Consider the following 27,618-nt stretch of genomic DNA (forward strand, 5'->3'; position numbering starts at 1 on the left):
CAGGGAGAGCTGTGTGGGATGAAACTGCAGGTGTGGGTGTGAAACCACCCCGGAGCTGGGAGGAGAAGGGATGAGGCCCCTTGCACATGCCAGAAGTGGGACCTGCTCCCTCCTCCTGCCCAGGCAGCAGCAGCAGCGAGAGGAGGCACCTCAGCAGCTTTGGGATGCTGCATGATGGAAGGAACCACAGCCAAAGCTGATCTGCAAGTAATGCAGGGCCTGAGGGCCCTCCAAAACTCATAATTACCTCATTAAAGAGACAAATACAAGTCACTAATAAGATCATAGAGGTTAATTAAATGTTTTCCCCATCTTTAATTAAGAGAAAACTAGTTAGTAGAGATTAAAGTAATTTCTGCAGCCTCCCGTGATGACCCTCGATGGCTGCAGGTTTGAAAAACTATTGAGATTATTGAACTGAAAGGGCAGAGCCGGGTGAATTGTGGAGAAGCTGGAATTTTCCTGCTAAGGCTTAGAAAGGCCCTGCCCTATCAGTGGGCCACTCCAGGAACATGGGCAGGTGATCCAGAGCTCCCTCTCCCTAAGCCAGGACCTGGCATTTATTCAGAACTGCTGCTGTTCCTTGTTTTGCTCAGCTGGGAAATTCCTGCAGACTCTTCTCCATCTCCAAAACATCTCCCAGGGTTGGGGTTTGCTGCCCAGCCCTCCCCTGGCCACCAGGGACTGTGTGACCCCCAGAACCCTCAGCTGTGTCCCAGAGGTTTGCAAAGGTTTCACTCTGGATGGAACCACGATCCCCGTGCACACAAACCCACAGTCCCACCCAGAACGCTCCCAGTTAATGGAGATCAGCAAGGTTTATATGGAAGAATATTTAATCTGCTCAGGGAGGGGAGAGGGCTCATCTGAGGTTTTATTAAATATTTCTCTCTACTCCAGAAAAGTCCGTTTCTTGCCAGAAAAGGTCCCATATAAATTAGAACAAAGGGAGGAGGGTGCTGGTGGGGTGGCCACGGGCATCCCTTGACCACAGTGACCATGGGCATCCCTGGGCCATGATGACCACAGGCATCCCTTGAGTATAGTGACCATGGGCATCCCTGGGCCATGATGACCACAGGCATCCCTTGAGTATAGTGACCATGGGCATCCCTGGACCATGATGGCCACAGGCATTCTTGGACCATGATGACCACAGGCATCTCTGGACAATGACCATGGGCATCCATTGACCACAGGCATCCCTGGGCTATGATGACCATGGGCATCCCTGGACAATGATAACCACAGGCATCATTTGACCACAATGACCACGGGCATCCCTGGACCACAGTAACCATGGACATCCCTGGACAATGATGACCACAGGCATCCCCAGACCACAATGACCACAGACATCCCTGGATCACAGTGACCACAGGCATCCCTGGACAATGATGACCACAGACATCCCTGGACCGCAGTCCTGGCAGCCCAGGTGCCAGCCCGGCAGCGTGCCCTGGGCATGGGCTCAGTCCCACCCAAAATCCTGCCCTGTCATCTGGTAGAACTTCATGTTGAAGGGTCTGTAGAACTCGCGCAGGCGCTGCACCACCTGCCCGTCGATGGTGGGGTGCGGCCGCCCCTTGGACTTGCCCAGGCACCGGGGTCTGCTCCCCCCCTCGGGCTTCTTCAGGCAGGGAAAGCCCTTGGTCTCGTTAAAGTAGAAATGTCTGTCTGTCACCAGCCTCTGGAGCCCCAGGAAGTCCTGGACACGGCCCATCTCCCCGGCGGGGTCGCTGACCAGCCTCTCCCCGCTGACGAACAGGAACCTGGAGAGGGGGAAGAACTGCAGCCAGTTCTCCAGGTGCTTGGCGTAGATGCCGATCCGCACCGCGCTCCAGCTGGTGTCTATCAGTCCCGTACTGAGGTTTTTGAAGGCCAGGGCCTGGAAGCTGGGGATGGAGGGGTTTTTGGACAGGGTCTGCGTGTAGTCCGAGATGGCGCGGGTGACGGGGTCGCGCACCACCACGATCAGCTTCGTGTCCCGGGACATGTTGTGGATGCGCCGCGGCGCCTCCTTGGTCACAAAGTAGCTGGGAGTCTTCTCCATGGTGATCTGGCCATCCAGGGTCCGTGGCATCAGGCTCCTGAGGACAGACAGACACGGTCAGGGCTCAGCTGCTCCCACCTGATGGGACAATGGGTGGGAGCAACCCCAAAACCCAGAAATGCTCAGGGGCTTCCCGGCTATGGCCGTGATATTTTCTGAAAAATCCCTTTGCCAGGATTTTTTCTCCTGAGAAGCCTCAGAAATGAAATGTAAACAATGGTTATCTGCTGCTGTGGAATGCAACAGGTGCATCTGTGATTGGTCTCATGGGGTTGTTTGTAATTAATGGCCAATCACAGCCCAGCTGTCTCAGACAAACACAAACTTTTGTTATGATTCCATTCCTATTCTTTTCCTTGCAAGCTTTCTGATTAAATCATTTTCTTCTATTCTTTTAGTATAGTTTTAATATATCGTTTACTTTTAAATATAATATATATATCATAAAATAATAAATCAGCCTCCTGAATCATGGAGTCAGATTCTTATCTCTTCCCATGTTGGGACTGCCTGCAAACTTCCACACCCAGCCACAGCCTCATCTCCTCTTCCCTCCTGCCCCACCTTGTCACACCCCTCTGGTCATTTCGCATCTTCAAACCCTTCCTAGGAGCTCCCTGAGCTCCAGGCTCTCTGCCCATCTCAGCATTCCCTTTGTCCCCTCCAGTGTCCCTAGGAAGAAGCTCCCTGTCCCCCTGTCCCACCAGCAGCATCCACAGGGCACCTGCAGGCTGCTGCTCCCCCTTGGAATCCCTTCCCAGCCCTGCAAATCCCTCCTGCCCTTCTCCTGCCTGCTCCCAGCTCCATCTCAGCACGAACATTTTGGGACCGGGCTGGTGTTCATCCCTGCCTCCAGTCAGATTTCATGTCCCCGTGGGATTGCAGAGGAAAATCCCGGGAAATCCCATCACGGAGGTGATGCCCAAGCACCAGCTGGGAACGGAGGTGCCCACCAAGGCTCCCTCCTCCTCCTCCTCTGCCTCCAGAGAGGGAGCAGTTAAAGCCAGAAAAAGACTGTTTCCTTTTCAAAAGAAAGGCAGAAAAAAACCCCTGAGGGCCCAGCCATTGTGCTGGGTAAAATTCACTGCTCTGATTGTTCCCTCGTGCACTTTAATGAGGCATTAATTGCCGCAGAAATTACCCAGCCGTGTCACCCCGTGTGACAGAGCGGGTCCTCCCTGCCACCAGCACAGGCACCTGCCCCGCTGCCCCCCACAAAATCCTGGAATGTTTGGGAAGGTGTAGGAATATCGGGGGTAGGACGGTGGGGATGGACGGACACGAGAGATCTCTGCAGCCTGGTCAGGAATTTGGGGTTTATGGCAAAGGGCCTGGGTGCAGGGCCCTGCTGGGATCTGCCACAGCTCAGAGCAGGCCCGAGAGAGAGAAAGAGAGGTAAAGAGAGTGGTAAAGAAAAAGTGAGGTTCCCGTTACATTGCAATAAATCTTCTTCTGGTCATGGAACTTGGGGTTTATTGCAAAGGGCCTGGGTGCAGGGGCCTTTGGGAATTTTGGGTTTATTGCAAAGGGCCTGGGTGCAGGGCCCTGCTGGGATTTGGGGTTTATTGCAAAGGGCCTGGGTGCAGGGCCCTGCTGGGAGCTGCCACAGCTCAGAGCAGGCCCCAGAGGAGAGGGGGAGAGAGGATGAGAGAGTGAGAGAGTAAAAGCATAAGAGAGTAAAAGGGGTAAGAGCATAGAAAAGTAAGAGCTAAGAGGCAAGAGCTAAGACAGCCAAGTTCCCGTTCCAATACAATAAATCTTCTTCTGTGCTGAATATTCTGATTCTCACTAACCAATCCAGTACAAGATACAAATCCTACAGCATTTACATACAGCCTATAAGAATCACTGCATTACCACACTGTGTTACATTTTAAACCCTAAAAACTCCTCTTTGGACCCTTCTACCAAGCTGTAGGGTCTGCTCTGAGCCTTGGGCCTGTCTGCAAGCTGAGGGTGTTGTTCCATCAAAAGGGGATCACCTTCAGCTGGCCACACCATTGTTTTCCAGTTGTTCAGTAACTGAGGGATCTCAGAGCTTGCTTTCATTTCAATCTCACTTATAGTTTGCATATTCTCAACATCTTTTGCCAGGCAATCATATTTATAAGGCTTTCCTCTTTCATCTCCCCCAACAGGAAGGGAGCTCACAGATGCCACCCCTGCCAGGGCAGGGACACCCTCTGCTGTCCCCGGGTGCCCCAAGCCCCGTCCTGGCCCTGGGCACTGCCAGGGAGAGCCGGGGATTCTCTGGGAATTGCATCCCAGTGCTGGGGCTGTGCCTGGCAGGGAGCTGGGGACAGGGACAGGGCTGTGCCCAGCAGCATCTGCTCCTTATGTCATGGGGAAAGCTTGAGGTTTCCGGGATTTTTCCCCTGGACTCAGGAAAGAACATTTTATTAAAAGCATTTGTGAGCGATGCTGGGCCTGCACAGCTCCCTCCCCCAAGCAAGAGCAGAACCCATTTGTGGCTTTCCCCCTGTTCACCACTTTTATTTTAATTTTTGCACAGTACCGGCATTTTTGGAGGCATTTCCTGTCCTTGGTACCCTCACCTGGCAGCACAGCCCCTGTTTGGCACCAGTGGGTGCCCATGGATTCCAGGGCAGCCACAGCTGCTTTTCCCATCATTTCCAGCGGTTTTTCCCCAAATAACTGCACTCACCAGAGGCTGACTCACACAGCTCCTGCTGGGAATCGCCTTCCCAGCAGGGATTTCACCCATCCCTGTCCCAGAGCCCAGGAAAACCCACGGGATGGGGATTGGGATTCACTGGAAGCACAGCACAGCTCCACCACCCTCCTGTGGGGCTTCCTGGCCAGGCGAGCATCCTGAACTTTAATTCTATTCAGGAAATGCCACAGGGCTTTCCAGGCTGCTCCACCAGCTTCTCCTGGCACCTTCCTGGGGCATCCATTCTGTGTGTCCCTGCCATTTCTGAACGGCTCCATCCTCATCCTCAGCCGACCCAGCCTGGCCCTGGACCCTTCCAGGGATGGGGCAGGCACAGCCCCTCTGGAAAACCCCTCTTTATCTCTCCCTAACCCCTCTTATCCCTCCCTGTCCTGCACAGGGACATCCCAGCCAGGCTGAGCCTCCCAGGGCCATCCACACCACCCACAGCCTAATTACAAGGTAATTAACAGAAGTTTTAATGAAAACCAGGGTTGGGAGGGGTCTCCCAGCGGTTCCTATGGCTCTGATGGGTGCGGGGACCTCCATCCCTGAATTTCCCCATCCCAGGGACATCCCGGGATCCCCTCGGGAACAGCCATTAATTGTGCCACTCCTCCTCTTCCTCAGCAGCCCCAGCTCCTGGCACAACAATTAAACATTTCACAGTTTCATTAACGCCCCAATACTTCCCCTAAATGAGCACAGTTAATTATTGATAATACCCAGCTCCGGCTCAAACCGGCAAAGAGCAGAGCCGGCTTTGCTGGGCTCCGCTTTAACCCAAACATTAGGAATTGAATTAACAGTTAATTGAATTTACAGTTAATTCTTCCTGACCCTCAGAGAGCACCCTGGGAATTCCAAGCAGTGCCTGCAGGTACCGGACACGGCAATGGGGAGCCTTGGAAGGAATTGGGATTTCCAGAGTGTATGTGCCCAGGAGGAGGGATAAAACCCCTTTTGCCTCTCTGTTAAGTGATAAATGTTTGTTTTTAATTAATAAAACTGGCACTTGAGAGGCATCGGAGCAGGGGTTTCCTGCACAGAGACATTCAACACATGAAAATGCTTCCTCGGTTAAGGTAGCACACAATAAATTACAGCAGATAAAATGATGATAAAAATGCAGAGAGCTGCATTAAATAGTGATTAACAGCCGCAGCAGGCAGGGAATCAAAGCAGACTTCAAAAACCGGGCCAACAGAACTTTCCAGAGTTAATTGCTTCACGATTCCTGATGATTTTTGGAGCAGAACTCCTCCCAGCACCGACGGGGATGCACTCTCAGGAGATAAACGAGTCTCCAGCCCAAAGCATCGCTGAGTTATCACCCAGGGCAGCTCCAGCAGTTAAATTAACTCCATCCCAGCCCAAAGCAGGAGAGCAGCACAGGCTCTGCCAGGGAGGAATTTCCACATGGACACAGGTCCTGCCTGAGCTGCGAGAGCCCAAAACCCCAAAATGACCAAAAAGGGGGGTAAAAAAATCCCCTCTCCATCACTATTTTTACAAACCGAGCCCTGACCAAAAAGCCCAGCCAAAAGGAGTGAAAGGCAGGGGTTTGTGCCAGAGAGGGGACATGGCTGAGAGCTTTCTGCAGGGCAAAGTGACTCCTCCAGGCACCGGGATGGGGCTGGGGACAAACCCAGAGCAGCTCAGGGGTGACAGCTCCGCCAGCCCCAGGGCGGGCAGGGGACACCCCCAAACCCAGGTGTAGCTATGATATTTTCTGAAAAGTCCTTCTTTAGGATTTTTCTCCTGAGAAGCTGAGAGGCCTCAGGAACAAAATGTAAACATTGATTATCTGCTGCTGTGGAATGCAACAGGTGCATCTGGGATTGGTCTCATGGGGTTGTTTCTAATTAATGTCCAATCACAGCCCAGCTGTCTGGACTATCTCAGTCACAAACCTTTGTTATCATTTCTTTTTCTATTCTCAGCCAGCTTTCTGATGAAATCCTTTCTTCTATTTTTTTAGTATAGTTTTAATGTAATATATAAATCGAAATAAATAAAATAAATAATAAATCAAACCTTCTGAAACATGGAGTCAACATTCTCATCTCTTCCCTCATCCTGGGACCCCTGTGAACACCATCACACCAGAGGACAGACCCGGGCAGGGTGACAGGCAGCAGGCCAAGGACAGAACCGTTTTTGTGTGAATGTAAAATAGTCTGGGACCGGGAAGGGCTCGGGACATCGATCCTGCAGGCAGAGCCCGGTGCCATCGGATCTGCAGAGGAATCCTGGCCGGGTTTATCACAGCCGGGACAAGGCTCCCTTTGTGCCCATGGGGCTCTCCGGGCGTCACACTGGAGCTGCTGAGTGGAGATATCTACCTTCTCCTGCAGACAGCTCAAATTGCTGCCCCTCCGCTGGGGAAAAGGGTGCGAGGGGCAGGAATGGGAATTGCAGCCCCGAATCCCTAAATGGGGGGGCAGCTGGGCTGAGCCCATCCCAGGGGTGACCCCATCCCTGGGCTCTCCAGGACCTCTCCTTCCCACAGGAACCAGCGCAGGGCATAGAGGAGTGGACTGGGAAGGGATGGACTGGGAGGGATGAGGTAGGAAGGGATGAACTGGGAAGGGATGGACTGGAAAAAATTAACTGGGAAGGGATGAACTGGGAAAGATTGAACTGGAAGGGATGAGCTGGGAAGGGATTAACTGGGAAAAATGAACTGGGAAGGGATGCTGGGAGGGATGAGGTGGGAAGGGATGAACTGGGGAAGGGATGGACTGGGAGGGATGAGGTAGGAAGGGATGAACTGGGGAAGGGATGGACTGGGAGGGATGAGGTAGGAAGGGATGAACTGGGAAAAATGAACTGGGGAAAATGAACTGGGAAAGATTGAACTGGAAGGGATGGACTGGGGAAGGATGGGGTGAGCTGGAGGGAAGAACTGGGAGGGATGAACTGGGAAATATTAACTGGGAAGGGGTGAACTGGGAAATATTATCTAGGAAGGGATGAACTGGAAAGGGATGAATTAGGAAGGGATGAACTGGGAAAGGATGGGATGAGCTAGAGGGAAGAACTGGGAAAGCTGAGCTAGGAAGGGATGAACCAGGAGGGAAGAACAGGGAAGGGATGAGCTGGGAAGGGATGAACTGGGAAGGCTGAGCTAGGAAGGGATGAACCAGGAGGGAAGAACAGGGAAGGGATGAGCTGGGAAGGATGAACTGGGAAGGCTGAGCTAGGAAGGGATGAACCAGGAGGGAAGAACAGGGAAGGGATGAGCTGGGAAGGATGAACTGGGAAGGCTGAGCTGGGAAGGGATGAACCGGGAGGGAAGAACAGGGAAGGGATGAGCTGGGAAGGATGAACTGGGAAGGCTGAGCTAGGAAGGGATGAACCGGGAGGGATGAGCTCCCCGAGCCGCCCGGGACTAAATTAGCCCACGTTCCTTTTCCCCCTAATTACCGAGCTGCTGCCCCTCGCCTTCCCCGGCAGGTCCTGGCAGAGCCCCCCCAGCGCTCCCCACCCCCGAGCTGCCCCCATTATTTCTGATTCTTTCACCGATTCACAAATGTGCAAATGAGGCCGCGGCTTCCCAATCAGGCCTGGCCGGGAGCTAATTGGCTTTAAGCAGGGAGCCCTGAATATGCTGATGAGGGCAGTAACAAGGCCGGGATGCGCTGGAAGGGGAGCTGAGCCCTGGGCTCCACCACGGGCTGACTGAGACACGTCAATTAACAGGCAGGCAGATAATTTATTAATGCTCCTTTGCGCCCCTCTGCCCTTTGCTCCTAATTACCGTTTGATACATCACACAGCGAGGGGCTCTGGCGGGTCGTGCTCCCAGCTGGGGCATCCCCAGGGGTTCCTCCTGCCCCCCAGAACCCCAAATTCCCCCTCACCCCACAGAGCACCACGGCTGGGGGGTCACCAGCCCACACAAGAGACCCCCAAGCTCTCCTCAAAGTGCCACCTCAAAGGGTCCCTGGGCTGGGTTTGGGTGGATGAAGAGTCCCAGAGGAGGAGGAAAGGGGGGGGTTGTGTCATCCTGAATCCCTGAAAAGCCCTCAGAAAATGGGGTTGGAATGTGCCCAGCTTGGTGGGGCACTAAATCCCCAAAACCTCTTAGAAAATGGGGGCTGGAAGGTGCCCAACCATGATGGGGCACTGAATGCCCAAAAACCTTTCAGATGGTTGGGCTGGCATGTGCCCAACCATGATGGGGCACTGAATCCCTAAAAAACCCTCAGAAAATGGGGACTGGCACATGCCCAGCTTGATGGGGCACTAAATTCCTAAAAACCCCTCAGAAAATGGGGACTGGCATGTGCCCAACCATGATGGGGCACTGACTCCCTAAAAATCCCTCGGAAAATGGGGGCTGGAAGGTGCCCAGCTTGGTGGAGCAGTAAATCCCAAAAAACTCTTCAGATGGGGCACTGAATCCCCAAAAACAACTCAGAAAATGGGGGCTGGAAGGTGCCCAGCTTGGTGGGCAGTGAATCCCCAAAAACCCCTCAGAAAATAGGGACTGGCATGTGCCCAAGCATGATGGGGCACTGAATCCCTAAAAACCCTTCACATGGGGCACTGAATCCCCAAAACCCCTCAGGACATGGGGCCTGGTCCGTGCCCACCCTGCTGTGACCCTGGGCTGGGCTGTGCCCGCTGAGGACGGGGCTGCCCTGGCAGCTCTCCCTCCCTCTGGAATGAAGCTCCCAGCATGGCAGCAGCCAGGAATGTCCTCTCCTCCCCTCTGGGTGTCCCTTTGGGGGCCGGAGGGAGGGGACAGCCTGTGGCAGGTGTCCTGCCTGTGACCCGGGCCAGCCCCGGGCTCTGATCTGGCGGTGACCCTTCCCAGCAGCGCCCGTGTGTCCCCTCAAACAGCTTGCAGATGAAGGAGCAACAGACTGGAGATGATTTATTCGGGAATTAAAGGTTCAGTACCCCCTTTAAAGGCTGTGCCTCGGCACTGTCAGCCTTCATTGCACACAATTAAAGGCCTTGCCTGCCCCAGCCCCCTCCCCTGCCTTCCAGGGGAAGGAAATCAAACAAAACCAACCCTCCCCAATCCCAGGGGGCTCTGCTGAAGGACTCGGGAGCTCGGGAGTGGCCCTGAGCTCCAGCTCCAGCCTGGGAAGCTGCTCCCAGCCCCGTTCTCTGCTCGGGATGGGGGATGGAGCTCTTGGGTTTGGTCCCCGTCCGCAGGAGGGGATGCTCGGGGTTGGAGTGCTCAAAGTAAAGCAAAGGCTGTTCCTGCAGCTGGAGCTGCACTGGAGAGGATTTATCCTTCCTCGTGGTTATCCCTCATCCTGGTTATCTCTCATCCTGGTTATCCCTTCTTCTGGTTATCCCTTCTCCTCTTTATTTCTCCTCCTGGTTATTCCTCCTCCTGGTTATCCTTTCTTCTGGTTATCCCTTCTCTTTATTCCTCTTCCTGGTTATACTTTCACCCTTTTATTCCTCATCCTGGCTATCCCTCCTTCTGGTTCTCTCTCCTCCTGATTATCCCTTCTCTTTTTTATTCCTCATCCTGGTTATTCCTCCTCCAGGTTATGTCTCCTTCTGGTTATCCCTTCTCTTGATCTCTCCTCCTGGTTATTCCTCCTGGTTATCACTCATCCTGGTTATCCCTTCTCCCCTTTAATCCTCCTCCTGGTTATCCCTTCTCCTCTTTATCCATTCTCCTGTTTTATCCCTCTGCAGCAATCTTGACCCCTCCAGCAGCTCAATCCCAGCCCAGCTCCAGTTTCACTGTCCCACCTGGTTGGGGAGATGATGGGATAAGCCAGGGAGATGGGATAACCTGGGGAGATGGGATAACTTGGGGAGATGGGATGGGATAACCCAGGGAGATAGGATGGGATAACCTGGGGAGATGGGATAACCCCGGCTCGGTGGGATGGATCCAATCCCTCCCCTCCCAGCCCCGCGGTGGCTCCAGCAGCAGGAATTCAATGAAAAACTTCCTTCCTCTAAGAAAGAAAGGGAAAGAACCCGCTGGCAGCGGCGGCGCTGGGATAATCCCTTTGCAAGGCAGTAAATTTCCCTGCAGCTCCCCCGGCAGTAATCCGGGGGATTATTGCACCTTTCAGCACGGGCAGCCTTTACAGAGCCTCTCCCCTCCCCGTGGATCTGGTGCTTTATGACCTGACCTGCTGTCTGAGCAGGGGAAACACAAATTACCCTCCTGTGAACCTGCAGCACAGACACTGGTGACAGATTTTATCCCCCTGGGAACCGGGGTCCTTGGGAGCGCCGATAAATAAAGGAAAATTGCTCTTGGAGCTGCTGGGGACGGAAGGGGACCCCACCAACCCTGACTAGCCCAAGGTTTCTCTAAAAAACCAGAAAAAATTCCTGAGACCACTCTGTCTAAAGATCTTGGTTTCAATTACAAATTTAAAAATTACACTCATTAGTTCTCACTAAATTATCCCCTCACAGCAACAGGCTGGTCCTGCCTGGTTTCCCACCTTGATGGAGGAGAGGAAAGGCATAAAAAGGTCACAAAAATCATTAGGGTTTCCAGGTTTACAGTTACACAGACAGCAGAAATAGGAATTCCTCCACTTCCTGATGCTTGGCTGAGCAGAAGGAAAAGCAAGGGAGGGACCTTTCAACTATCCCAGGTTCCTCCAACCTGGCCTGGGACACTGCCAGGGATCCAGGGGCAGCCACAGCTTCTCTGGGCACCTGTGCCAGGGCCTGCCCACCCTCCAGGGAGGGATTTATTCCCAAAATCCCATCCATCCATCCATCCATCCATCCATCCATCCATCCCTTATCCATCCATCCCTTATCCATCCATCCGTCCATCCATCCATCCATCCATCCCTTATCCATCCATCCATCCATCCCTTATCCATCCATCCATCCATCCCTTATCCATCCGTCCATCCATCCATCCATCCATCCATCCCTTATCCATCCATCCATCCATCCCTTATCCATCCATCCATCCATCCATCCATCCATCCATCCATCCATCCATCCGTCCCAGAGGACACTGCCTGGAGTCACTCCCAGCCCGCCAACTCCCAGCTAATTAACCCAGCCTAATTAACCAGGGCAGGACCCCCATCCCCTCTCTGGCTGTGGCTCCCAGGGTTCCCTCCCTGTCCCAATCCCGGGGTGCAGCCAAAGAATTCCTGCCCGTCCCGGTGCCGCAGGTGCGGGAGCAGCAAGGAGGAAGGAAGGGAGGAAGGAAGGAAAGGAGGAGGAGGAGGAGGAGGAGGAGGAGGAGGAGGAGGAGGAGGAGGAATTGCCCACACATGTCAGGCAGAGGCAGCCCCTCCCGCTGCCCCATTGACAGCTGCCCTGATTTGCTCAGCAGCTGCTGACGGGCAGCAGACAAGTCCCCAGAGCCATGAATAATTTCAGGCTATTTGTGTTTATTTGATCTCGGGATGGGGCCAAGCCCGGCAAGGGGCAGCCGGGCTCTCCAGATGGCCCCGAGGCCACCATGGGCAGGGCTGGGTGTCCCCTGTCTGTCCCCTCCCTCACCCTGCTCCTGCACAGCCAGGGGGAGCAGGAATTTCACCTAAATCAAAATGGATTTCTACCCTGGAAAATTTCTACTTTGCCTCACCCCAAACCTGCACCCCAAACCTGCAGCCCTCACCCTGGGGGCTCACAGGGATTGTGTCACCCCAAACCCCTGTCCTGGCCACCCTCAGCCGCTGTGTGCCCCCAGAGCGGGTTGTGCCTCTCTCTGCCACATCCCACCCGTGTCCCACCCAGCTCAGGGTGCTCCAGGCTGCAGCAGCTCCTCTGTCCTCTCTCCTCCAAACTGATTTTTGTGGCGTTTGTCTCGGGCCTGACGCTGTCACGCTGCTCTCCTTGGGATGGAAAAGGAAAATGCATCCAGTTTTCCACAGAAACAACACAGATTCCCCATCTGGGTCAAATTTGTAATCCAGCCTGAGGGAAGATGGGAAACAAATTTAGCTTTTTTTTTTTTTTTTTTTGTGACTATCAGAAAAAGCCTCATTTCCTGGCAAGGATCTTCACCCACAGCCTGGCAGGGATGGGAGCCACCATTCCCAAACTCCTCTGTGCCATCCCATCCCAGTGGCAGGGAAATGGGAGAGGAACCCCAGCATGGAGCAAATTATTCTGGTGTCCTTAACCGGCTCAGCCCCTCACCCTGCCCCAGGGAGGGGAGCAGCCCCCCAAATCCTCGTGGGAGGTTTGGGAATGTGGGGATGCTGCTGCCCAGCTGGTCCCCAGGTGAAGGGAATCCCCCCTGAGGAGGGAGCTGGGCTGGATTATGCACTTTGCAGTACGAAAAAAAAAAGGAAATCTGTTCCTCCAGCCACGGCCAAAGGGGCTGTGGAGATGTTGGGAAGGCTCAGGAATGTCCCAGGAGAGGCTGGACAGGGCTTGGAGAACCTGGGACAGTGGAAAATATCCCTGCCTTTGGTTCTGGATGGGCTTTAAGGCCCCTCCAATCCAAACCACGCTGGAATTCCAGGATATCCTGAATTTTCTGCAGCTCCCAGAGCTCTGGGTGAGCCCCAGGTGATGGAGATGGGGGTTCCCAGGTGATGGAGATGGGGGCTCCATCTGTCCTGTCAGGGCTCCCTCCCTCCCTGTTCCAGCAGGAACAACTGGGAATTCTCTAACAAAACACTTCTTTCCACTGGAAAAGCCTCACTTTGTGGCAACTGCAGCCATTTGTGGGAAAGAACTGGATTTTGCTTATTTTTAGCCTGGTTTCCTAAGGAAGTGTGGCTGGAGCAATCACACGCTCCGTCTGTCTGTCTGTCTGTCCAGCTGTCTGCCCTGTCAGATCCTACCGGCCCATTCCAGCTGGATTTGAGGGAGGAGGAGGATTAAAAATAGGAATTCTTGCACATTTCCATGGAAAGATGCAGCTGTGTTGGCCAGGACCCCGTGAGGAAAACACCCCAGGATTGGGTAAATCCATGAGAAACACGCCAGGATCGGGTAAATCCATGTTCCCAATGATGAAAAACGTCTGAGATCACATAAATCCATGTTCCCAGTGAGGAAAACACCCCAGGATCAGGTAAATCCATGTTCCCAATGATGAAAAACGTCTGAGATCACATAAATCCATGTTCCCAATGAGGAAAACCCCCTGGGATCAGGTAAATCCATGTTCCCAATGAGGAAAACCCCCAAGATCAGGTAAATCCATTTTCCCAATGAGGAAAGCACCCAGGAATGCCAAGGGTGCCACCCAGGAATCCTGCTCCAGGATTAAATTCAAATATTGGTGAATTAAAGTCCTTCTGAAAAGTGACCTTGCAGCAGATTGGTTTTTCCCTGCCCAGCAGCAGCTTTAGAATAAAACAACACAACCCCAACCCTTCTCTGGGCATTCCCAAATAGTTTTTTTTCTCCCCCCTCAGTTGTTGTGAAAATTTTAGATAAGAAAACGTGTTGGGTAAAAATATTCAATTCCCCACAGCCTGCAGAGCCTCATCAAAAATCCATTTGAAGTATTACTCTCAAATCCCTCATGGCAATGGGATATTTTAAGGTCAGTTAAACTTATTATTCACTCAAGATTTGCTTTCAGGTCTCTGCATATTTCAAACAGATTTTCCCCTCATCTCTAACCCAACTCTGTTACAAAAAACCCTTTCCTCCTCCCCCCTCCTTTTTTTTTTCTTTCCTGAAAAGAAAAAAAAGTTGTCAAAAGAAAGGATCCTAATCAAAAACAGCTTCTGAAGCCTTAAAAGCTGCTACAGTTTGTACTTGTTACCCAAAAACACTGAGCTATCTGCAGATCCCTAAATCCCCTGGCTCCCAGAACACTGAATGGAGCCGTGCTGGAAAAGGGGAATTAACTCCAATTTGTTTTTCTTATTTGCAATTCATTTCCTTGCAACAGGCTTTACACACAGGTTTCATTTTTTTCTCCCTTTTCTCAAACAAGGGAAAGAAGCAGCTTCCAAACCTGCAGCCTGGGTTATTTTGGGATTATTTAGGATTTCCAGCTTGATGCAGCTGCAGTTTCTGCTTCTACCATGCCTTTGCCCTCACAGGTATTTTGGTTGGGATTTTTTACATAAAAGTCACCTAAAAATACAATTTTTATATTTTCCCTGAATCACAAATCTCCTTTTTCAGCCTGGAGAAGGGAAAGCTGCAGGGAGAGCTCAGAGCCCTTCCAGGGCCCAAAGGGGCTCCAGGAGAGCTCAGAGGGACTGGGGACAAGGGATGGAGGGACAGGACACAGGGAATGGCTTCAGACTGGAAAAGGGGAATTTGGGTGGGATATTGGGGCTGGATGGATCTGCAGAGCAGCTGTGGCTGCCCCTGGATCCCTGGGATGTCCAAAGCCAGGGCTTGGAGCAGCCTGGGATGGTGGGAGGTGTTGGGATTGGAGCTGGAGGAGCTTTAAGGCCCCTCCCAACCGATCCAGTCTGGAATTCCCTGATCCCGTGGAAGGTCCAGGGCCTTCGGTGTCAGCCCAAGCACGGCCAGATGTGCAGGGCTCTCCCAAAGCCATGCCCAGATGTGCAGGACTCTCCCTCAGAACCAAAGCCATGCCCAGATGTGCAGGGCTCTCCCAAAGCCATGCCCAGATGTGCAGGACTCTCCCTCAGAACCAAAGCCATGCCCAGATGTGCAGGGCTATCTCCCAAAGCCAAAGCCATGCCCAGATGTGCAGGGCTCTCCCCCAGATGTGCAGGGCTGTCCCCCAAACCATCCCTGGATATTTAATCTCTCTCTCTCTGGGGTGTGAGGGTCAGGCCAGGGTTTCCATGCAGATGCCACAAACCTTCCCTGCTTTCCCCATCCCCTTTTAAGGAGGCTGTAAATCCCCAGGCGCTCTCAGGTGACCCCCTAATGCCCATTTGTGTCTCTGAGCAGATCCCAGCCCTGTTCTCCCTCCTCCCCACAGCCATGGGGACCTGCTGGGAGCCAACCTGGGCTCTGCTGCCCCTTCCTGCCCCAGCCAAGCCATCTCTGGGCATCTGTGCCTCAGCTGCAGCGTGGCAGCTCCAGGAGAGGGCCAGGAGTGATGCAGGAAGAGGAAAAAAAAGGGTCTGGATGGGTCTGTTCCTCATGTGAGCCTCGCTGCTCGCAGCCTTTGATTGCCACACAAATAAGAGATGGAAACTCACTGCAGGCACAGGAATTAATTAACGGGGAGAAGAAAGGAGCATCGGCCCGTTGGAGGCCTGGCATCAATTCCCAGGCGGGTTTTGAAGTGGCAGCAGCTCCCCTTGTTCTCTGAGGGCTGCTCCCCTCTGTCCTGCACGGTGACAGCACGTGTGGGGCTCAGCCTGGGCTGGGCTGGGCAGACCTGCCTGGCTGTGGGGCACCTGCAGCACCTCCAGCTCCTGCTGCTCCCTCCTGGCTTCATCTGACCTGCTGAGCTCCTCAAACCACAGGAACCACCATTCCTCACTGGGCTGCCAGCATGGCTGGGGGGTTTTTATGGTCTGGGAGGTGGTTTGGGAGACTTCTTATGGCCTGGGAGATGGTTTGGGGGGTTTTTTGGGGCCTGGGAGGTGGTTTGGGGTTTTTTGTTTTGGCCTGGTAGATGGTTTGGGAGATGTTTACATCTCCAAATGGTTTCCTAACCTCTGTTGCTGAGGTTTTTCTGCAGGTGAGAAGATCGTGAACCACCTCTCTTGTATGGCAGGAAGGAATCTGTCTCCATGTTCTTAGAAGGCTAATTTATTATTTTAAGGTACTACATTATATAGTATTCTTATATATTATATATTACTATATATTATATGTTACTATATATTATATAATACATTCTTATATACTAAGCTATAGTAAAGAATACAGAAGGGATACTTACAGAAGGCTAAAAGATAATAAAGAAAACTCATGACTCTCTCTTCAGAGTCTGACACAGCTTGACCATAATTGGCCAAAGAGTGAAATCAACTCACACCACAATCCAATGAAACAATCTCCAAACACATTCCAAAGCAGCAAAACACAGGAGAAGCAAATCAGATAATTACTGTTTCCCTTTTCTTCTCAGGAGAAGAATCCTGGGCAAGGGGATTTTTCCAAAAAATCTGACAGTGGCACACCTGCAGCCCAGTTCCAGCCCAAACTGGGATTGTGTTCAAGCACAGCTGTGCATGCTCACATGGGCCAAGGTTCTCCTGTCCCTGGAACAGTTTTCCTGTCTTCAGGACACGCTGGCTTCGAGCAAGAACTGAAACTTCCCCCGTGCCAAGGCTCCATGGCTCAAAAATCATCAAATCTCTGAGGATTCCGAATTAAACCAGAGGAGCTCCCACCCTGTCCTCCACCCAGATCGTGCTTTAATTTCTGTCCAGCTGCATGCAGAGAGTGAGATCTGTCCCTGAGAGCTCCCCAGTGATCCCAGAGGGTCTCACAGCCAGGTTTCTGTCCACAGAGCCCTGCCCAGCCCTGCACCCATCAGAGATGGGGTCAGGGCTGGATACATCACACACACACAGCTGAGCTTGGAACCCATCAGCCCTGGGTGTCAGAAACCAGAAACCCCCCACAGCCAGGTGTGTGCTGACACTCGCAGGAATTTGTTTGGTTGTGGCGCTGACATGAGGCTCACACAGCTGGGCACAGCTGGAGTTAGGTGCTCACTGAGCCTCTGAGCCTTCATTTAAAGGCATTTTGCCCAGAAAAAAAAAATGTTTAGAAAAGGTCTTGCACCATCAGAGTGATTAATGCTGAAAGGAATCTCCCCTGGCCAGTGTCTGCTCAGTAATTCAAGTTTTATGAGCTCGAACATGAGCGAGGCCTGGGTGTGATCCCTGCTCAGCCCCGTGCATGCAGGGCACCCTCACACGCTCCTGATCCTCCTCAAAGCAGCCCAAGATGAATTTTTAATATTCACACCAAGACCAGAGCAAGGCTGTCCCTCATTATCTGCCTTGTAACGAGACGGGGATCAAACACGGAGCGGTGCCACAGTGGCACCAGCCCCACACGTCCCCTCTGATGGCACAGGGGGTAATTAACTGCCATGTCACACTCAGGCTAACGAGGGTGACCCACTGGGGGTCCCAGCCCTGTCCCCTGCCTGGGGATCCATCCATCCATCCATCCATCCATCCATCCATCCATCCCACACCATCCAAAATGAGCTCTGAGCTCCCCAAACTCCCTCACACCAGCTCCAAACAAACCCCAAAGCCAGGGGCAGCCAGGATCCCAAAAAACCCTGGGATACCAGGGCAGGGCAGTGCCTGAGCACAGCAGGTGAAATCCCCAACCCTAACCCAAAACACCGCTCAATGAAGAAGAAGGTGAAGAAGAAGGATTAGTTATTGTCCTAAAACTTGCATCTTAGCTCTCTATATATTACTGTATTCTAAAATTTAAAGTTTTTGACACTGTGCTATTGCACACTTCTAACCAACTGCACACTTGCAATCCTGGTGTTATCCGTCAATTCTGGAATTTTCTCAAGGGCCTCAGGACAAACTCAGTGCCCTCCTGGGAGTCAGAGTCTGTCAGCACAGAAATCCCAAACTCTCAGTATCCAGAGCTCCAACTGTGCAGGGCCCTTCCTGGGCTGTTCCCAGCCCTGTGTCCCATCCCACAGAGCAGGATGGGGACACCTGTGTCCCTGTGTCCCATGGGCTGTGTCCCTGTTCCCATGGGCTGTATCCCATGGGCTGTGTCCCTGTCCCACTGGCAGCATCCCATCCCATCCCCTTTCCCGGCTCCTTTGTGTCCCGGCAGATGCGGGTTTGTCACGCTCGGGGCTCGGGCACTGCAGGGGGACATTCTGCCTGTCCCTCCCCCAAACTCGGCTTTTCATGCACACAAACCCTGCCTGCCCTCAACAAAACCCAAACCTCGCCTCAAAGTCCTTGGCAGCGGCCCCTCCAAATTTTTCTCAGGCTTGTGTGGCTCTGGGGGATGACTTTGGGAAGCAGAGGAGCGACGGAGGAAGAATGAACCCCCCCTTCCCCTGTCCCACTGGGCTGGCACTCACAGGAAAAGCGGGGACAGCTCTGGAGAGACTGCAGCGCACTGGGGACAGTGGGGACAGCAGTGTCCCCTCTCCAGGACAGCAGTATGACAGCAGTGTCCCCATGGACAGCAGTGTCCCCTCCCCGATCGTGCTGACAGTGACAAGTGGCCGATCGATGGCACTGACCGAGCCCCTCCGGGAACTGCAGGATTTCTTTGGCCGCCACTTAAGGGACATTTCCTGCCTGGCAGGGTGGCCCTGGAGGGGGCATTTGTCACTTGGAATTACCGGGGATTCAGGCGGGATGGGGCAGGTGGGGACAGGGAAACATTCGGGCACAAGCAGCACCTACAGAAGCCTCCAGAGAGGGGAAAATAAAATCGAATTAAATAATCTGTGGAGATGGCAGAGGCATTTCGGGATCCTGCCCTGATGGGGCCTGATTTCACCCCCAGAAGGAACTATGGGCTTGTGGAATCATGGCTGCAAAAGCCCTCTAAGATCACCCAGTCCAACAATCCACAGGGCTGCTAAATCCCCTCAGGGATGGGGACTCCACCCTGCCCTGGGCAGCTGTGCCAGGGCTGGGCAGCGCTTCCAGGAAGGAATTTTTCCAAAATCCCACCCTGAGCTGCCCTGGCCCAGCCTGAGGCCGTTCCCTGTGCTCCTGTCCCTGTTCCCGGCTGTCCCCTCCTGGCAGGAGCTGTGCAGAGCCAGAAATTCCCCCTGATCCTCCTTTGCTCCAGGCTGAGCCCCTGCCCGGCTCCTCAGGGATTCTCCAGCCCCTTCCCAGCCCCGTTCCCTTCCCTGGCCACTCTCCAGCCCCTCCATGTCCTTCCTGCCGTGCCCAAAGCTGTCCCCAGAGCTGAGCCAAGCCCTGGGACAGGTTTGGGATGGCTTTAGGATAGGTTTGGAACGGGTTTGGGATAGGTTTGGGATTGCTTTGGACAGGTTTGGGATTGCTTTGGACAGGTTTGGGACAGGTTTGGGATGGCTTTGGGACAGGTTTGGGACGGCTTTGGGACGGGTTTGGGATGGCTTTGGAACGGGTTTGGGACAGGTTTGGAATGGCTTTGGGACGGGTTTGGGATGGCTTTGGGACGGGTTTGGACAGATTTGGGACAGGTTTGGGATGGCTTTGGGATGACTTTCGCCCAGGTTTGGGATGGCTTTGGGATAGGTTTGGGATGGCTTTAGCCCAGCTTTGGGATGGCTTTGGGATGACTTTAGCCCAGCTTTGGGATGGCTTTGGGACGCCGCGGCTCTGGAGCAGCTGGGAGGTTGCACAAGGCAGGAGCAGAGCCGGGATGTGCCCCCCGGGGACGGGCCCTGTCACTTGCCTTGGCCCTTCCCATCAATCACCGCCTGCTTTTATTTATTTATTTTATTTTATTTGCATAACGCGGCTGCGAATTCCCGGCTGGATCAGCCTGGAGGGTGTGGACGGGGCAGGGGAGGGGACGCCAATTCTTCACTCCAGCTACAGAAAAGCCCTGCAGGTGTGCCCGGGGCCAGGTGTGCCACACACAGCTCAGGGGCCCGGTGATAAATCAGCAGCAAAGTGGTCAATGAGCCTTTCCCTGCCCAAGGAGCTTAACAAGGTCACAGCCTTGTTCTCTCCACACTAATGAGCGCAGCTTCCTAATAAGACCTCGGTGACAAGTGACTGTATGAATGTAATTCCCTCCTGCTCCTGATCAATTCTGTGTGCTAAGATGCAGAGCAGCCCCAGGGCGTGGGAGGCTCCTGCCACCCCCTCACTGCGAGCTGCTGGCAGGGAGAGAGGGGTTTATTACGAGATTTCCTTGGTGGAGCACACCAGAGTCACTCCCAGGAGGAGCCCGGCAGCTCATCCCACTCCCAAAGTGCTGCTCTCATCCCAGGCTGCCGAAAACATCCCGTGCTGGGGCTCTAACAGCCCAGATAGTGAATATTTCTGAATTTCAGCCATTTCCCCTACATTTCAGCCCGGGACCAGCACTCCCTGAGCTCCAGGTCAGGGCACAGCCTGTGGTGGAGGAGCAGGGATGCTCTCCATGGCTCTGCACCATCCCAGCCACGCAAACCTGGCTCATCCCTGCTCTCCACCAGCCCTGGAATCACAGGGAGCTGGACACTGACCCCGAGTCCTGGGGTGACCTGCAGGACCCCACAGCTCCCCTGTGCCCCGTCACCGTCCCAGTGCCACATCCACATTTCCACCTCAAACGAGTCAGAGTCACTCACTGAGGGATGCATGAATGATTTGGAGGATTCCTGTGATCTGAGCTGTCTCTGAGCAGAGAAGGAGGGGAAGTCCGAGGAGCTGCTGTGAATGTCCCACTCAGGACCATCACCTCAAAATGTGAGTGTGTAAAACCTGAGCCAAGATCTCAACCCTGCCACGGGGAAAGCTCAGGGCTGCGACCACCACGAGTTTGTCATGGTGGGATTGGGGGTTCTGGGCTGTTCCTCATGAATTTGGGGAGACCCTGGTACAGGGTGCCCAGAGGAGCTGTGGGTCCCTGGCACTGCCCAAGGCCAGGCTGGGCATTGGGGCTTGGAGCAGCCGTGGATGGTGGACGTGTCCCTGCCATGGCAGGGTGGGATGAGCTGATCTTTGAGGTGCCTTCCAACACAAACCATTCCATGAATTCCCACAGGAAAGGAAAGACTCATCTGAAATCAGTGCCCAGCATGGACCAGCCCTGGCTGCCTTCACCCCCCAGAGCAGGCTTCCAACCAGGCCCCACAGAAGCCCCTCAGAGCATCCCTGTGCTCCTCACTTTAATATTTTGGCCATCCCAAGAGCCGGGATGTGGGGAGGGAAACTGCCAGGCCCAAGTTTCACCCTGTTCCTAGAGTTCTGTCCTGCAGACAAGGAGCATCCCTCATCTGTCCGTCCGTCCATCCATCCATCCATCATTCATTCATTCCCATTCCTAATCCAACTCTCACCCATCCATCCCTGTCCATCCGTCCATCCATCCACCTATCCATCCATCATCTGTCCATCCCTCATCCCTCCGTCCATCCATCATTCCATCATTCATTCCCATCCCTAATCCAACCCTCACCCATCCATCCATCCATCCCTGATCCCTCCCTCTCTCCGACACCCCCAGCTCCCTTAGCAGGAGGATTTCCACAGCCCTTTGAAAAGCCATTTAGAGCTAAGTCTCGGCATTAAACCTGGCCTTTCCCCGGGCAGCTTTTCAATCTCTGCCCGAGCCTGTTGCAGCAGAAAGTTTCTGAAAAGGTCAGGAGGAAGCTTTTAAGCATCTTTGCCAATTAAGTGCTGGAACCCCCTCCCCGCCGCCAGAGCTGCCCGTCTCCGTCCCAGGGGAAGGTAATTACTGTTTTATAAATAAGCTTTGAACTCTCTTAAGTAATTGTCTCTCCTTGCATGAAAGCACCCTCTAAATCCACCGGCCTTTTCCACCTTCTGTCACAATCAAGAAAAAATCCAGGGGAAAGAAATCCACCTAATGCCTCGCAGGAGAAACTCCCAAACTTTCCTTTACACTGCAGTGATTATTTCTCCGAGCTTGCAGTAATTCCACTAACAGAAGCCTTGTGGCTTTCCCGGCTCTTGGTGAATTTTTTTGGCAATATTTGACATATTTTCAAAACTTCTCTGGAGTTACAAGGACCAAAAAAAAAAAAAAAAAAGGCCACGTTTCAATATTTCAATTTCTACCCCCTGAGGTTACAACCAGAGAAAGGACAGGAATGAAGAAGCCTTTTCCAAAGGTATTAATTCCCATAATGTTATTTTTTTTAAACTAGCCCTGTGATTTCTGGGTGTGTTTAAGCAGCCTGGGATAGAAATCCTGGCAGATGTGAAATCCTTAACCCCTGCACACCCCCTGCCCAGCCCGGGTGCAATCCCCCCATTTATTTAACAGAGCAGAGACAGGGAGAGCATTCCTGAGGCGGGGAGAGCTCCTTCCACCCTGCAAGTCGCAGCTTTTATCCCCAAAATCCCAGCCAACATTAACACGCAGCTCCAATCGCTCGGGCCTGACACGATCTGAGCAGCAGCACAAGGAACAGCCCGACTTCATTTCAGCCTGGAGGCTGAGCCAGGCTCGAATTCAGGCCCAAACTCAGGCTCCCAAACTCAGGCTCCCAAACCTGCTCGGCTCAGCAAGAAGCACTTGATGGGATCGGGAAGAAAACGCGGCCGAGTGGAAATCAGGGAATAACAGCATGAAAATGGGGGGCAGGAGGGTTGAGCTCCTCCTCACCCCATCCCCGAGCCCCCAAATCAGGACAGGCACAGCCCCTGTCCCTCCCCACCCGCAGCAATCCCTGCCTGGGAGCTCTTTAAATGGTTTGAAATGTTAATTCCTCATCGTGGCAGTAAAAGCTATTTTTAATCCCACGTGAAAGCAGTTTGCAGAAACCCAAACTTTGCACGAATTATGGATTGCTTCCCAAGTGCTGGGAGCAGAAAACAGGGTACATCATCAGGGAGACCCATCCGGCTGCCCAGAGCTTAAACCTGGTCCTAAGGGTAGGGCTGGGGCTAAAACAGCGCATAAAAGCCGATCCAAAACACTCCGCCTTCAGTAAAAGCTTTAGTGTATCTTGTTCTTAGTTAAAATCAGCTTTTTCTCAGGTTTCCCGCATGTTCTCTTTGTACTCGGGGTTTCATTTCCCAAACACGGGGGTGAGGATCCGGGAAGCTGAGACAGAAAGGTCTCACTTGTGAATGGAAGAGCAAAAAAAGGAGAAAATATCGCAAAGAAACAGAGGCGAGAAGCTGCGGGGCCGAGTGTCTGCGAGCGGCCCGGGAGAACAAGGGCGGCTCTGAGCCTGAAACCCAGTCCATCAGGAGGGGAGATTAGCGGTGCCAATGAATAAAGATAACGTCCCGGAGCAGCCCGAGCATCGCCAGCCCGGATTCCTTTGTCCGTCCCCACCTTTGCGCTTCCCAAAAGGAAAGCCAAGCCAAGCTGGCCCTGCAAGCGGTGCCAAATCGCAGCCTGGTGGCTCCGGACGAGCCGCTCCCATTCAGCAGGGCTATAGAGTGTCGCGATCTGTCTGTGCAATCACAACACACACAAAAACCCCTCCGGGCACCCACTCAGCCGCACTTTTCAGCTGCCAATAACGCTGCCGGCAAAAGTCAAAAGAGCAGCGCCGCAGCCGCGTCCTGCCCCTGCCGCTCAAAGGGGTGCGAGGTTCCGAGATAACAAAGTCTGCCTCAAGAAATGCTGGAAGCCTTTCAAGAGCGCTGCGAGCTCCTGTGAATGGGGCTGGGGAAGGGGAGGGGGCGAAGCCCACGGGCGGGGAAGGGCTCTCTGCTCCCCCCGCACCTTCCCGGAGGTGCTGCCGAGCTGGGACAGCCCAGCAGGAGCGCAGGGGGATGAGGAAACCCACGGAGAGTTCCTCCCTCCTCATGCCAGCTTTCGTGTTGGATGGGACGGGAAAATGACAATGAAAAGTTAAATTTGGCCTCGGAGTGTGTCGGAGCTCTGGGCTGGCTCTGCAGGGCCTGAGGATGCTCGGTGGGATTGCAGCTCCCCGTGTCCCTGTGGCTGCAGAGGGACAATTACCGGACATCCCATGGTACTTTTTAATGCTTCTGGTGCAAACTGTGTTAAAATTGGGGATTCTTTACAATCCCTACAGATTGTAGGAGCTCAATCCCAGGGACACATGGAGTGCAGGGAGCCCCGGCCCAGCACCATTCCTGCCTAAACCTTCCTTTGGCTCTTGGGAAAAGCAGGAGGATGGGATGGAGGAGAGGGACAGGGACCCCAGACCACGCAGGGAAACCCGAACCAGAGGAAAATCCCATCCACACTGAGCCCCGAGCCAGGGGAAAGCCCATTCACACTGAGCTGATCCTGCCAAACCCCCTCACCCCATAAATGTTGTTCTCCTCCATCCCCACGGGCAAAGGCAGGACCTGGCCCCACACCTTCACAGGTGCTCCAAGTTTTACTTCCAAGATTTCTGAATCTCACCCCAAACTGCTCGGATTCAATTCAGTTTTTACCATTTATCCTCACCTGCATTTCCACAAAACACACACAGACAGTCCCAGGCTCCCATAGGGGACCCCCACACCCCAGCATCCTTTCTTCTTTTTATTTAGGTTTCCTTCAAGCAGCACTGAGTGCCAAAAAAATAAATTAAAATTGTGTTTTGCTTGAGGAGAAAGCATCCTATCATGCTTGGATCAGCCATTAAATCATTTATGCTGCAGCCTCAAAAAGGTGTTTAATCTTCTCAGAATTAGCTAAAGCTGTAGTAACTCAAGGAATTCTGTAGGAGATGCTTTTGCAGAACATTTTCTTTTCACTGCTACTCCAAAACCAATGAGGGCTTTGGGCCATTTCAAATTTAAATTGAATAAAACAATCCAGTAAGAATAAATTATTTCAGTCAGTAACTTACAACAAACTACTCATCACCCACGAGGAGATGCTCCTGCCAGAGCAGGGAAATCACTACGGGACAGAGCAACAAAATAATTCTGGAGTGATATTTCCAAGGGAATTCTTCTTCCACATTTACTCAAAACAAGCAACAACCTACAGGTGCCTTCGGGCCAAATATCTTGGCGTGAGAAGCACTTGGTGTAATTTCGGTTTCCTAGCAAGTTCAAATATTTTAAAAATGTTTACGCCACTTTGGAGATATCCATAGGAAAAACCCGATTTTCTGTCCAGCTCCTCTTCCCCTCCACTGCAGCACACCCCAGCTTTAAACATTTAGCTCTGTCTGGCTTTGCCGGGGATGAAATCCCTCGGTGCTGCGAGGTCTTGTGAGAAGACAAAACAAGAGGCAGAGAGGAGAGGAAGCGAAGGGAAATGCTTGTGTGTGTGTGTGTGATTAAAACCACACTTTATGCAGAGTTCAGTAAAACACCTCCCGATTTTTGCCTCGCCCCGGAGGATGCGGATTCTCCCCAGCCCAGAAAACCATCCCCGCTCCATTTCCCCAAATTTACCACAACCACATGCGGGATCACCCCGTTTCTGGTGTCAGGCCAGGCTCCCTGCGAGCGCTTCCAGCACTAAAACCCGCAACAGAGCCATCCAAACTCAGATTTATTTCTGCTCCTTCTCTGCGCTCCGTCCTGCGAGCCTCCCGAGCGATATGAAAGCGCTCCATCTTCCCCGCTTTAATTATGCGCTCGCAGTCATTAAAGCCCCATTCTGCCGAGCAGCCAGAGCCAGCTCGCAGCCCTCACCCCAAAAAAGATTGGTGATCATCATTAATGCTCCTGGAGCGGCGCGGAGCCGAGGAATGAGCTCGTAAATCACGGCAATATTAATGCAGCCGTAAAAATGAGCGCCGCTACTTACTGGGGTTTTGAAGGTGTGCTAAGTCGTAACTTTACAGCCCCAGATGTGGGCTCGGAGAGCTGAAAGTCTGCGGGTAAAATTACCGCTAAAATGACTCTTTCCATTAAAGACGCTGATTTTTCACAGGTTGTTGCTTGGGCGAGGGCTGGGAAGCTGCAGCCTCCCCCAAGGATGGAGAGAGAGAAACGCGGGGCTCGGGGAGGGCGGGATGGGGAGGCAGGAAGGACAGCGAGAGCTGCTGCTGTGATTATTTTCAGATGTTTCCCCGAGAACACCACGGCGCTTTCCTACATCGACACGTTTGGATTGCCTTCAGAATAACGGGGCAGATTCAGATTCCACCCCCGGCTTCCAGGGAGTTATCGCTGCCGGCCGCCTTGGCCCAGCGCTCCGGAGCTGGCCGGGAGACGGAGTTTAATACACTCCACATGCACAGTAGCTGCTCCTCCGAACGCTTTATCGCCCCAAGAGCTCAATCCCATGGAAACCCTCAAAACACAAACCCCTTGGATCGCCCCAGCTCTGCCCTTTGCCCAAGGGGATCCCGCGACTCGCTCAGGATCAAGCCCGAGGTCCTCGCTCATTTCTGTTCTTCAGAAACCACACGAATAAAACGATTCCTAAAGGAGCGCGGTGGGGAGACGGGGGCACGGCTGGGGATGAAGGACTAAAGGTTAAAATCTCAAAGCTTGCGGAGTGAAACGAGCGCGTTTCTGCTGCCGGCTGCGTCCCTGGCCAGGCGGGATGCGGGACGGGAGGTGTGGGGACAGGAGCGACGCGGGGACGGGGGGGACACAGGGACAGGGAGGGACACGGGGACAAGGACACCGCTTTTCTCCCCGCGGCAGCCCCCCAAAAGCAGCCCCAACCCTGGCGAGGCTCGGAGCTGCCCCCCGGACCCCCTTTCTCTCCCGGGACCCGCCTGTTGCGGACCTACCACATCCTAACCCGTGCAGCAATTAACAGCGCGCTAATTACCGACCCCCTCACCCCCCCGCCCCCCCAACACCACCGCCGCATCCTCACCTGTACCAGCGCAGCCCCTTCTCGTAGCACCTGTCGAAGAAGTGGGGCTCGGCGCCCACCGCCCGCACCCCGGGGTGCGCCCGCAGGAACTCGAGCAGCGCCCGCGTCCCGCCCTTCTTCACGCCCACGATGATGGCCTGGGGGAAGCGGCGGCTGCCGCCCCCCGCGCCCCCCGCGCCCGCCGCCGCCTCCCCCGGGCCCGCGGGCAGCGCGGCGGGCGGCGGCGGCGGCAGCAGCGCGGGCGGCAGCGGCTCGCAGGGCCCGGGCAGGCAGGACAAGAAGTAGGTGAAGAACAGGATCATGGTGAGCAGCAGCGAGGCGCCGCGGCCCCCGGCGGCTCCCGGCAGCCGCCCGCTACATCCCATCGGGGGCCGCGCATCCCGCGCCCCCCGCCCGGCCCCGCGGCCCCCCGAGCTCCCCCCGGGCCCGGCCCGGCCGCGCCGCCCCCACGCGGGGCGGGGGAGGGCGAGGACACGCGCGTGGGGCGGGGAAGGGACGGGGAGGGGATTGGGAGCGGGGAGGGGGCGCGGCACACGCGGGGTCCCCGCGGGGATTGTGGATGGAGCCCCCCACGCGGGGCTGTGGCACCCGGCCCTGCCGCACATGGGACGCGTTTGCCCGCGTTTCCCTGTGCTCCCACGTGTTCTCCCTGTATTTTCCTTTTTCCCCCACGTTTCTG

General features: G+C 53.9%; 2 protein-coding genes across 2 annotated transcripts in view; both read right to left on the minus strand.

Annotated features, from left to right (window-relative positions):
• ZNF598 (zinc finger protein 598, E3 ubiquitin ligase) overlaps nucleotides 1-27,618 on the minus strand; it is a 181,614-nt gene that overhangs the window by 36,929 nt on the left and 117,067 nt on the right. The gene's annotated exons all lie outside the window — the stretch shown is intronic.
• On the minus strand, nucleotides 1,454-27,304 carry HS3ST6 (heparan sulfate-glucosamine 3-sulfotransferase 6). Its single transcript, XM_054271060.1, has 2 exons — nucleotides 26,940-27,304; nucleotides 1,454-2,090 (listed from the first exon to the last, which is right to left on the minus strand). The coding sequence occupies exons 1-2, from the start codon at nucleotides 27,302-27,304 to the stop codon at nucleotides 1,472-1,474; spliced, it is 984 nt and encodes a 327-aa protein (XP_054127035.1). The 3' UTR covers nucleotides 1,454-1,471.

This window comes from Melozone crissalis, unplaced genomic scaffold, assembly GCF_028551555.1.
Source record: "Melozone crissalis strain CALT ecotype California unplaced genomic scaffold, PUWL_Pcris_2 ptg000012l_1, whole genome shotgun sequence".
Taxonomy (NCBI): domain Eukaryota; kingdom Metazoa; phylum Chordata; class Aves; order Passeriformes; family Passerellidae; genus Melozone; species Melozone crissalis.

Bases quoted from the DNA above. Each gene is read 5' to 3' on its own strand.
- HS3ST6 (XM_054271060.1), bottom strand. From the start codon at position 27,304: ATGGGATGTAGCGGGCGGCTGCCGGGAGCCGCCGGGGGCCGCGGCGCC. The intron at 2,091-26,939 runs GTGAGGATGCGG...GTCTGTCCTCAG, and splicing joins AAGGGGCTGCGCTGGTACAG to GAGCCTGATGCCACGGACCC.